Source organism: Desmodus rotundus, chromosome 6 (assembly GCF_022682495.2).
Source record: "Desmodus rotundus isolate HL8 chromosome 6, HLdesRot8A.1, whole genome shotgun sequence".
Classification (NCBI taxonomy): domain Eukaryota; kingdom Metazoa; phylum Chordata; class Mammalia; order Chiroptera; family Phyllostomidae; genus Desmodus; species Desmodus rotundus.
This window is the reverse complement of record NC_071392.1, coordinates 88,099,546-88,112,076: the sequence shown is the minus strand read 5'-3', so window position 1 is coordinate 88,112,076 and position 12,531 is coordinate 88,099,546. Positions and strand designations below refer to the sequence as shown.

Below are 12,531 nucleotides of genomic sequence, written 5' to 3'. Positions count from 1 at the left end.
GGAGCCCAGAGTCCCTGAGGAAATGCTGTGACTGAGGCTGATAAACTGCCTGACCAAAACGAGAGGAAAGCTCAAGTTGTGTTTCTTTGCCAACTGTCCTTAAGTGAGCGCATTACCGAGTGCATTATCAGTCCTTTAAAATTTTCCTGTTCGAATCTGACAGTAACCAGAGGGGAGGTGGGGGGGGGGAATGATGGGGGGAAGGGTTTTCCAGAACAACAATAAAGGACACATGGGCAAAACCAAGTGGGGGATGGAAGCAAGGGAGGGAGGTGGGTTTGGCTAGGGTGGGGGGGTTCTGATGGGGGGGTAAATGCAGACAACTGTAATTGAACCAAAATAAAATAATTAAAAAACTTTTTCCTGTTCAATATGTGGAATGTGCGGTACTGTTGACATACCTTTGTTGCTAAATATCTCCTTCTGTCTGTCCTTACAGTGAAAACTCTGGGCCAATTTTTAGTCAGTAGAGTTTACAAAATGTTGTTCTTCCGCAGGCCATCGCTGACTTTCCTCTGCCCCCAAACCCACCCCCCTGCCGGCCAAGGACTTTCTGCCATCATATTCTCATAAGGTGGGCATGCTTAGCTTTCATATGGTTTTCTTAGAAATTTATTTTATGAAAATAAATGTGGACTAATATTTACAGTAAGAAACACATGCTCTCTTATTCTACAATAAAAATATACTGTTTTTCCTAATTTAGAACTGCAAACATGAGCTTAATTACAAATTATGCTCTACCAATAATTTTTAGTTTGCTTTTAAATCCACATTACCGCGTTTATATGTCAAATTGACTTTGAAAATAATTGAGAGTAGCTTTAAATTTAGATTTTGTGGTAATATGATGTAAATCTAACTCTAAATAGTGACATACTAAATGTATCTCCAAAATATGAACTAGTCGCCATTTGTAACTGTCCTGTACTGAAGTAGGAAGTGACATTTGCCATGTTTTCTGATGAAGTAGAATCAACAGTAACTGCCTTCTGTGTAAAGATATTACACTGGGAAAAAATAAAGACTCAAAGGCTGATAGCCTGTATCCCCATGGACCTGAAGAACAAGAATGCAATTCTTTGTTCTTCACGACTTAAATTTTCTTTCAAAGCAAACGTCACCCTCAAATGTCTACCCAGGAGCGAGACCCACTAAGCATCTGACTTTTTATCATGTAAAATACTAATATCTTGTTGTCTTTTAATACTTGTAAATTTAAATTTACCTTACGAAGGAAGGCCACAGCACAAATACTTTCTTCGCCACCTCAGAAACAGCAGATGCCACAAGAGCGACAGGTGGCCGCGTTAGCACCGCCAAGACGAGCCCCAGTTAGGTAGTGACAGGCAGTCTTTGCATCGTAGCATCCCAATTTCAGTTTGAAATACAGACTGCGTTTTAAAGGACTGAAGAACACAGCATGTGCTCGAACCCATTTCTCTTCACGGCAAGTGCGTTTCTGGTGGTAACACACGGATGTTTTATCTATTGTGTGGACACTGAAGAACACAGCATGTCTTGCATACGTAAGTTATTAGCAACACGATTTTAATGATCGCTTTGCCATGTGGAACTTGGCTTTGAGAGCTATTAAATCTATTTTTATATTGATTTATTTTTATTTTCAGATTAATCTGGACATAAATTTCAAATTAATAAGACTGTGATATTTTTCCTCTGATGATAAATAATTTATATATGGAATCCAGGAAACAGCCTCGTGAAGTGATAGTTTAAAATAACTTTATATAAAAATAATAGTAGGTCTATACACATTCAAATTAGAAAAAAAAAAGAAAAACCGAGTTTTTTGCTTTATATGACTCTTTTGGAACATCTATTAATATATTCAGCTTAGCAATTATTTCAATATTCTGTAGGCCCCATTCAACACGATGTAATGAAATCATACCCTGTTGAACCAATGAAAAAAATCTATACAACATCAAATAGTAATCAGCTTTCACCGAGGGAATAAATTAGGTCTGCATTATTTACATCTTACATTAGCTCGGTTCAGCAAACATTCACAGGGAGTCTGCTAATTAACGGAATGCCAACGATGAATAAGGTGACTTTGGGTGCCCCTCCCCCTAATATCTTAGAGTCTGCTGTATTTTGGAATGTTTTGATAAATATTCCATTGGCTATATTCCACTGGCTAGAAAGAGAATATTCTCATTAACACAGTGTAATGGGAGTAAAGAACTTTAAAAGCAGTGTATTCTGGAAATTCAGAGAAGTCTTCCTGTTGGAAATTGCATCTCAATTGAACCTTGGAAGATAAGACAGATTGGTCAGGTGAAGAATGACGGAGCAGTTGAGAGGACAGCATGGGCGGATGCGTGTTACAAAGCAGGGCACGGGTCTGGCAACAGCAATAGTTTGTATCAGTGAAGCATGAAGTGCAACAGGAAGGGATGGGGTGTAAGACTATGCAGGTAATAGGAAGGGCCGATATTTCAAACTCACGTCTGGGACTTCGCTGGCCATGCAGCATCAGTAAAGACTTTTAAACACAGGTGTGATCTGGTCATATTTCCATTTTGGAATTAAAATTAGCGAAATGATTTACAAAGAGTAGAATTCAATAAATGCTAATGCGATTGATGAGTCTGTGTCACAATATATTGATCCTCAACAACCTAATACATATTTTACTCCATATAGGTGTGTGTGTATATGTGTGATGAATACAATAAATATGTATCTGGGACCCTATTATAGTATGCAAAACTAAACATCTAAGTTAGATAGAAAACACTTCCAGAACTGTTTCGTATTTCTCTGCCCAGCTAAATTGATCTAAACAGAAATTCTTACCAATTGTAATGAATACATATTGTACCAGGTAGAATACCATGCCCCCCAAAGTCGTATCCACCCAGAAACTCAAAACGGACACTTACTTGGAAACACGGTCTTTACAGGTAAATGTGGTACTTAAATGTGGTAAATGTGGTACGGTCTTAAACACGGTAAATGGTGAGTCATTTACAATGAGATCATACTAGGTTATCGGGGATCTTAAATCCAAGGCTGGTGGCCCTATAAGAAAACAGCGTGAGGACAGAAACGTAGACACACGGCGGGATGAGGCCTGGTGAAGGCAAAGGCAGAGGCTGGAATGATGTGGCTACCAGTCAACCAACACAGAGAACTGCCAGCAACCCCCAGAAGCTCGGGGACAGGCGTGAAACAGTCTCTCCCTCTGAGCCTCCGAAAGGCACCAACCCTGAGAACACCGTGAGCTCAGACGCCCGCCCTCCGGAACTGTGAGAGAATAAATCTCTGTTGTCCTAATATACATAATTGGTGGTACTTCGTTATGACAGCCCTAGTGAACTAACCCATGTGTACATGCAGCGTCTCTTGCAGAGGGAATTCGGCTGTGGTTTCTACGAGAGAATATTCTCATTAACACAGCACGCAAAGGACAAAACACTGTTTCCCCTCCTGTCTGCATTCGGCTTCTCCTGATAAGGGGATTATTCCCTCAACCTGGCACATACTTTCCACCACGATAGGCATTGGGTGACATATCCAGGCTTTATTAATTACTCACCCAAACTGAAGGCTTATGTAAAAATTACTTGAGTTGAGAGTATCTTGGTTCCCCAACGTGCTGAGCTTCCTCTTATGAACACTCTGGTTAAAGTTGACTTAGTATTTGTCATCAACAGACTCGTTACTTTAACCAATACACTGTGTTGGGCTTTTGTTAAATAAGTGCTTGAGTATTGAAGCCATAAATGATTTTTAGAAATCATTAGATTGAGACTTCTCCCTCCTCCCTCTTGCAGTCCCTTTGGTATACGGTAAGAAGATCAGCATTGGTGTTTTGGGAGACGCCTTCCTGAGTCAAAAGGCTTGGGGAATAATACCTGTACATTTTAAAAATAACAGCATGCACTTGTTTCACCTTAACCTGAGGGAAACCAAGTACAGAGCGAACACAATGATCTAAAATGAGTTTAAATTCATTGAAACTGGAATCTGGATTATAGTCAAGGCCAGTCGGGAAACAAAAGCAGCCGAAGCCCCAAAGGCTTCAAAAGCAGTGGCCTGGAACTAAACTGTTCTACCTGGAATAGAGTGAGCTTCTTACTTCCACCTTGCGAAGAACCTCATTTCCCAGATGACAAAGCAATCGTGGAAGAGCTGATCCTCTTATTTCCTGGAAGAAAGGTGGCACCTACAGGGGGAGTTACAGGGAGGACACACTCCAACCAAAGCCGTGCTCACACGGACATTTCTCCCTTTGGAGTTCTGGCAAACTGAAAGCAAAGAAGTACAACCCCACTCCCTACGCTGCAGGTTTCAGACAGATCTGAGAGCCAACCTCGGAGGGGTTTTGGGAAGATAAGAAACTTCATTTCTCTCTCCTGTAAGAATGATCAAAGCCAACTTTCTCTTTGCAGGCACCTCCCGCGTACATAGGACTGCTTGCTACACCTGAGAGGGCAAAGTGGGAGAGTGGATCTACCCGACCTGCCTTTCCCTACCCAGGGCTCTGAGATTCCTTTTCTCATTGAAAAAGCAAACAAAACCCAGGAGGCAACAGTTCACTAAGCTCAAGAAAAAAAGACGGTTTTCTCAGGTCCCATTCCAGTCTGAATTCCAGTCCAGGTAAATCTCATAGTCATCGTAACCTGGGGAAAGTTGCCAGCAACAAGTACGGTTAACACAGCTTTTTCCTTAGTATAAACATGCATGTTTTTCTCATAAAAGAGATCGACATAATTTGCCTTCTTCAAAACTAGAAAAATCAAAAATAACCTGGACACTGGTTAGGGAAATGACCTTAAGTTAAGGATCTGACTAAGGAAACCACCTGTCAGCAAAGGTTTGATGGGAAAGACAAACTCGCCAGAATGATGAAACTGATGTTTTCCAAACCAAGGGAAAAAATTAGAGACTGTCATTCAAAAAATAAATGTTATAATTTGTTTAGATTATAATAAGACAAAGAAGAAACAGATGTTTCAGTTCTTTTAAACTGCATCATCCCATATGGCAGTCAGTAGTCACATTTTTTTTATTTCCAATGAATTAAAATTACATTAAAAGTTTAGTTCCTCAGTGTCGTGCCTATATTTCAAGTGCTCCATAGCCACACATGCCCAGGGTCAGAGCGGATCTAGAATGTTTACATCTTTGTATAAAAGTTCTATCGGAGAGCATCGCTCTGAAGCTATTTTGTGTCTTATCTTTTCTGAAATGATACTGACATTTGTATGTTTCCTGTTGCTGTTCTTAACAAATTACCAAAAACACGCTGGCTTAAAACAACAGAGATTGGTTCTCTCCTGGTTTTGGAGGCCAGAAGTCCCAAATCAGTTTCACTGGGTTGAAATCAACACATGGGCGGGACCACACTCTGTGGGGAGGAATCTGTTCCTATCCTCTCACAACTTCCGGTGGCTGCCTACATGCCTTACTGTAGAGCGAAATGTCTCCATCTCTGCCTAACTGGTCTCCTTGCCTCTGTGTTCTCCTTGTCTCCGTCTTTTCTGCTGGTGAAACCCCCTCTGCCAACCTCTCGGAAGGACACCTGTGACTGTGCTTGGAGCCCACCTGGACAACACTGGCTGCTCTCCCCATGCCAAGGTCATTAACTTAATCACACCTGCAATCACCTGCCTCCTACAGTAACAGCAGTTAGAACCTGATATCCCATTTACTACAACCTGCGCCAGTGGTATTGTTCAATTTCCATTAGTCTTTATTTGAATCTATGTTGCAGAGTTATCATTTCCTCCACTGGCATCTATAGGTATAAATGTTCCTACAGTTTCCCAAAGTGTATGATTTTCTCCCCCCCCCCACCACACACACCAGAAAGGCTTATACACTAGAACACCCAGCTTCCCATTTAGCTTCAGGTGATTTTCCTCCTCTTGCTAGGACTGTCAAAGCCCAGATTTTATGGAAAGCCATGACAGCACTCACTCAAAACTTTACAAATCTACTTGCGATGATGACAGAACACGTCCTATTTTAAGCCACAGTTGAGTCAGAGGGCTACTTCCTCTGGGCAAGTGGCTTTGACTCTTTACTGTGCGTTCTAAAGTATCTTTGTTGATTGTGTTGGTTTTAAAATAATTACTTTTTTAAAAGGCCACCTCAAAAATAAGATACGTGTCTAAATATCTTAAAACAAGAAACAGAGTTGACTGCAAAGACTACCCAAAACAATTAGAAAAACAGATAAAAAATAAATAAAAGGTAACCCAATAGAAATCTGGGCAAGATTCCTGAGCAAACACTTCAGAATAGAGGGTGTGTGTATATATATATATATAACCTGTGTGTGTGTGTGTGTGTGTGTGTGTGAGTGGGAGACCAGTAAGCATGACCCCTTTCAAAATCAGGAAAATGTTCATTAACACTAAAATGAGATATAATAAACACCTGCCAGAATGGCTAAGAGAATATGAAATGTCAGAATTTGTGGGGCAACTAGAACCCTTATACATTGCTCATGATAGTTTAAATTGATACAACCACTTTAGGGAACTTTGTCATTTAACAAATGTTGAATATATTACATATGTCTGATATGACCCCTTCCTACATCTATACCCATGAGAAATGTTTATAGCAATTCTGTAGCAATAATCAAAACTAGAAACACTCAAATGCTCATAAACATGGAATGAAAAAAATAATCATAGAATATTCATACAGTAGAATAACCATCCTAATGGAAATAAATGTCTTAAGAGCACGGATAATTCTCACAAATATAATGGAGGGGGCCCAAGGACTGCTTCTGGGGTGTAATAAGATTCTCTGACTGACCTGGTGCTGATCACAGGGGTGTCCACTTCGCTGGAATTTAGGGGCAGGAAATGCAACGGTGCTGGAGAGCGCTGGCCCTATACCAGGCTGCCTGGACTCCCTTGCAGCTCCATCTCTCAGGCTGTGTGAGCCCGGGCACACACTCACTTCCACTATTTTTACCCTAATAAACACTACTAGATGAACTGCCTTTGTTGGTCATGCCGTGTTTTTGTTATTCACTGTGGCGTGATTTCACTGGGTGGAAATCAACATATTCCATGACACAGAATAGAAATTATATGCATCATGGTTTCCACAAAGATCATTACATATTTTTCATTTATTGAAAGTGAACATGCTCCTTATAAAATATGTCATGTGACTGCAATATCACTTTTTTTTTAATTTTTGGCCTTCCTACCACAATGCCAATATAGCTGGAATGTGTGTGAACACAGGGTCTTTGCCCAGGAAGACACTGCACAGTAAAAAAAGACCTCAATTTATGTCAGGTTCCCTTGAGGCTCCTCCTGAAGAGTTAAAACTTCTTCCCGAAGACCTAATTCTCTTGAAGAGCTAAATCTGTCTCTCTACTCATTATGTTTGCTGTAATAAAGTGATGACCAAATAAAATAAACCTCTGTACAATGATAAAAATGATCTCTGTGGCCCCTTTGAAGTAACTGGCTCAGTTTGTAAGTGACAGTGCTGCCCGTGAATGAATAAAATATGATTTAATCATCATTAGAGCTACTATTTTCACTAATCTCTGCAACTAAATTCATACAAAGGTGAAAGCTTTATGAATTTTTTATTATGAACTACCAAGTGTTTAGTTAATTTTAAAAGCTTTCCCAATAGTGCATTTGCCACTCAGTGGTTACAGTGAGCTTTCGTTTTTATGGGTCTACGAGAAGGGTGAAGGGAGAGTCTAGCAGGAGCTCCCTTGCATAAAGCTGATACCCCAATTCCCTGCCCTATCCAAATCCAGCATCCTTTGTCCCTCAGCCAGCTGGAAGTATAGGAATGAAATTTCCTGGGAGGAGGACAAAATATCTTAAAAGACAGTTCATATTCTAAAGCCAATGTCTGCAAGTCCTGTGTTTTGCAGACTGAATTTATAGTACCGAGTGGCCTCAAACAACCTCAAACAATCTTTAGAGTTATTGTGTGTTGGCAAAGTAATTCTGCACTTACAGAAGCAAATAAGCAAAGTGAAATCATCTCTAGAATCTACCATGAACCTCGGCTTGAAAGAAGTCCAGCTAAAGATTTGAAGAATTTGAAGTCACAGGCAAGAAGGTGGATTAGTATAAGGATGAGGAAGAAGGACAGGCAGATAAAAAGGCTAAGAAGCTGAAGAAAGAAGGAAGAGAAGGTGATGTAGGGAAAGGAGGAGAAAACAAAGCATTGTGTTAAAAAAATAAGCAGAAACAGTAGTTAGCAGAATTAAACCCCCCCAAATCCACATATTGGAATCACTAGAACTATGTATAAATGCATTTTTAAAATACAAAAAGGGAGTTTATATAATGATTTTTTAAAAGGTGACCATGTAAATTTAAAAAGGAGCAAATAAAACTTATAGATGTGCAAAATGTAACTGACATTACAACTCAGTGTTTGGCTTTAAACTAATGATGCTATGTCCTGGTCAGTGTGGCTGAGTTGGTTGTAGAATTGTCCTGTAAACTGAAAGGCAGCAAGTTCGATCCCCGCCCAGGGCACATGCCTAGATCGCAGGTTCGGTTCCTGGTCGGAGCATATACAAGAGGCAACCCACCATCACCTTCTCTTTCCCTTCCTTTTCCTCTCTCTAAAATTAATAAGCACGTCCTTGGGTGAGGATTAAAAAAATAAAAAATAAAACAGTGATACTATAACTGAGGGGAACTGGAAAAAAGCTCTTAGGAATGTATCTAAAATCTATCACAAAAAGCCAAAAAGATGGATAATAGCATAGGTTTCCGCTTTTTAAATATTTCCTAAGACTTCAGGAAATTTAATTAATACACTTTGTTGTTTTAGTCTGTTGAACAAAATCACTTCCCAACCCTGAAGATATTCTTCGGGTGTTCTTACACGTGTGTTTGTAAATAAATGCAAATATACATGTATAACAGGGGAAAAACTGCATTCGATTTACATATAAAAACAGAGGGCAGTTTACTGTCAGAGAAGGCAAGCCATGTGAAACAACTGAAAAAAGAAACAGGTTACAACCTAAATGAAGATGGCAAAACCCACCGCGCCTTTCCCCGTGTGCTACTCACAGTAGGAACAGCCGTAGACTTCGACTCTGAGCCCGATGCGGCCCTCTCCGTGCCAGTCCAGGGGCACCACGCGCACGTGGCGGGCGACCACCGGGTGTTGCAAGTCGTGCCGCACCACGCTGTCGGAGTTGACGTTCCCGGGAAATGCCTGGGAGGAAAATGGGATTCACAGATTAGGGGCCGGGGAGAGATACCTCTGAAATAAACATGTTCTCTATGTGCTAAACTAAACTTAAGGTTTCTTATCTGATGCAGGACTTTATAGGCTCCACACCAAAAGCAATTTGAAAACAAGCTTCTCTGTTTCCTTCATTTGAAAACAAGTCCAGTTTTATGTGGAACCTGAGCCAAAGCGCCCTGGGTCCTTTCATACGGGTAAATATACTCAAATGTTAAAAGAATGAAACACCACTGGCCTGGCTGGTGTGGCTCAGTGGGCTGAGTGCTGGCCTGTGAACCAAAGGGCTGCCGGTTCAATTCCCAGTCAGGGCACATGCCTGAGTTGCAGGCCAGGCCCCCCCCAGTGGGAGGCGCTCAAGAAACAACCACACATTGATGTTTCTCTCCCTCTCTTCTTCCCTCCTGTCCTATAAAAATAAATAAATAAAATCTTTAAGAAAAGAATGAAGCACCACTGTAGTATACAATAAACAAATTATAAGTTCTAAAATTCGAGTCACACAATACATAATTTTTCCTAAAATCCAGCCATATTTCTCACTCTTAAAAAAAATCCGGCCATATTTCTTGCTTTTAAAAAATCCTCCCCACATTAACCTTCCCATGACACCATTAGAAATCTGACAACTTTTCAACATCATTTAGGTAAAAAAAAACAATTGATTATGTTGTACTTTTTTTTTTTTTTTTTAAAGACAAGGCAGAATAAGAAACCCACGCTCAGGACACCCTGGGTTGTGGAGCTTACGCCACGGGCAACATGACTAGTGACAAGGAATTGAGAGTCAATACCAATGTGGATTAGATGGCAAATTTTAAAAAAAGACACAATATTTCAAAAGAAGGACTGATAACATTTTTAGAGAAGGGAGCAGGGGGAAGGATACAAACCTATTCCGAGGTCCTAACATACAGGCACCGGTGAGAGAGAGGGAGGAGTCCCTGGGTAGACAACCATGCTTTCTCCTCAGCTATCTCTTCCCTTTCTTTGAGTAACAGCCCAGGATGTCCTTTAAAAGGCCACCCAATCAGCACTCTCAACCCTCCTGATTCAGGAGAGGCAGATGGCACTCCGCAGCAGGGGGTGGGTGGAGGCGGGCACCTAACTCACGGAGACTCAATTTGAGCACCTCTGCTGGAGCAACCAGTCATTTACGCATTCACTTACTGAGGCACTTGCTTATTCACTGAGGAAGTATCTGACAGGCGTCTTTGTATCAGATGTTGCTCAAACCACTGGGATACAGGACTTAATAATACAGACAGAATTTCCGTTTTCATGTCATTCGTAGTACCGAAGTACATGGTGGGGCAGATAAATAATAGGTACATAATGAATACATATTACTGACACTGTTACATGTTATGGGTAACATTGCATACACTGTATTGTATATTGCCTACTATCTATTAATAATATACTGTTCTTATATATTATATATATGAGACCACATATGTGCGCAGCTAGAACTGCAAACCCCCTGGGCAGCCCTGGCATGTCTGGGGGACAGAAGGGCAGCCAGTGTTTTTGGAGCCCATGAAGAAGAGGAGAGTGGAGGGGGTGCTGGAGAGGTGAGATCAGCCAGCAGGGCCTGCAGGCCCTGAAAGTGTTTCAGATTTCAGTATAAAAGTGCTGGAAGGAAATCCACTGGAGAGTTTCAAGCCAGAAAGTTACACATCTCACGCTTTTTAAGACGGAGGCCTGAAATCTCCCTCCTCAATTAAAGTGAAGTTCCTAGGAGAAGAGCAGGCTACAGCACAGTGTAAACCATGCAGTCCTGTGATGCATGCTCCAGAGGAGTGGGGGTCCTTCAGGGACAAAGGAGGGAGCGTGATGCGGAAGCGGGTACTGCAGAGGGGCAACAGGACACTTATCGTTGGCCGGGCTGCTGTCACAAAGGGACGGGTGTCAGCGAAGACCAAGTCGGCACAGATGTGAGGACACCATTTCAGCACCGAAATCCAGGGCGCGCCCTGGGCTTTTGCATGATTGGCCCTGTTTCCTCATTTCCGTTTTTTTTTTTTTTTAAGCAATTGAAAAAAAAAATACAACTAACACAGAGATATTTGAAGGGAAAGATAATTAGCGAAGATTTAGATACATTGCATCTGCGACTTCACCATCACATTAAACGGGCACACAGAGAATCTGAGATGTTAAGGAAGGGTGGGCTGTATCCAAGTTGAGCTTTCCTGGGGGGCACAGTCATTATTTATGAACGAGTGTTTGGCACAGCGTATTTTCTTCAGGGTTCATAGCATCATCAGGTTGTGCGTTTTCGCCCTTCTTTTCATTTCCAAGCATAGTGGGATTTAAGACATTATCCTAATTGAAGTTTAAAACACTTCCAGAGCATGGCATAGGCATTGCTGATCATGGTCTTGAACATAAAGGCATAAATATATGTGAAATGCCGCCTTCTAGACACCGTATTTTGCCATGTGTAATGCGCACCCACAGTTGTGTGGGCATCACACACAGGATTATTATACCCATTATTATACCCATGGTATGTACTCATTATACCTATGTATAATGCACATCCTTATTTTTCCCTCAAAAATTTGGGCAAAAAAAGCACATATTATACATGGCACAATATGGTAGCAGTTTTGGGGAAAGTTAAGGACCATTGAAGAAGAAGGTGTAGCCATTGATTTAATAAAAACACCTAATATTTACACATCACTTTATGATTTAAAGGATTCTAGTACACGTTGTATTGTTTGTGCATGACAGAAAACCAAATTTAGTGGGGATGCTATTTTTTCCAAATCGGGAAACTCAGGCCCAGAAGAACGAGAGGACCTACTAGATGCTGACCGGCCAGTAAGGGCAAACCAGGGCAAAGTCACAAGTTCATCCAACCCTTGAGAATCCAATTTTCAGCTGGCAATAAAGGTTCTCCTACTTAGGCACAATGCATGTATTTCTGGTGTTTCACATGGCATCTCTGAATGTCAGATAGGAAGTTTGATACTTCTTATCATACACTTTAGATGTTAACATTTGATTTCCAGCCCATTTACTAGATAGCATATTTTGCCTGCATAGTCTACTTCTCTCTGCACTCTCATTTCTACGAAGTTTGACAAAATGACTATTTTCCTTTTTCACACATTTTCCCAAAACAAGCTCCTACCGTGGTCATTAGCAAAAGTTCCTCCACAGCTTCACTGCAAGCAGTGAGGAGTTTGAACGGCACTTTCACTAAAAGGAAAGAAGGTCCAGTCTGCTACAGCGCGCGGAGCTTTTTAGGAGTATCGACTACAATGCCATAGCTTTGAA

The 12,531-nt window shown here is 41.1% G+C and overlaps 1 protein-coding gene across 1 annotated transcript in view; it reads right to left on the bottom strand.

Annotated features, from left to right (window-relative positions):
* CNTNAP2 (contactin associated protein 2) overlaps positions 1–12,531 on the bottom strand; it is a 1,617,197-nt gene that overhangs the window by 906,345 nt on the left and 698,321 nt on the right. Inside the window, exon 4 of the mRNA XM_053926665.1 lies at positions 9,063–9,210. Coding sequence (XP_053782640.1) covers positions 9,063–9,210 — 148 coding nt within the window. The remainder of the gene's footprint in view (positions 1–9,062; positions 9,211–12,531) is intronic.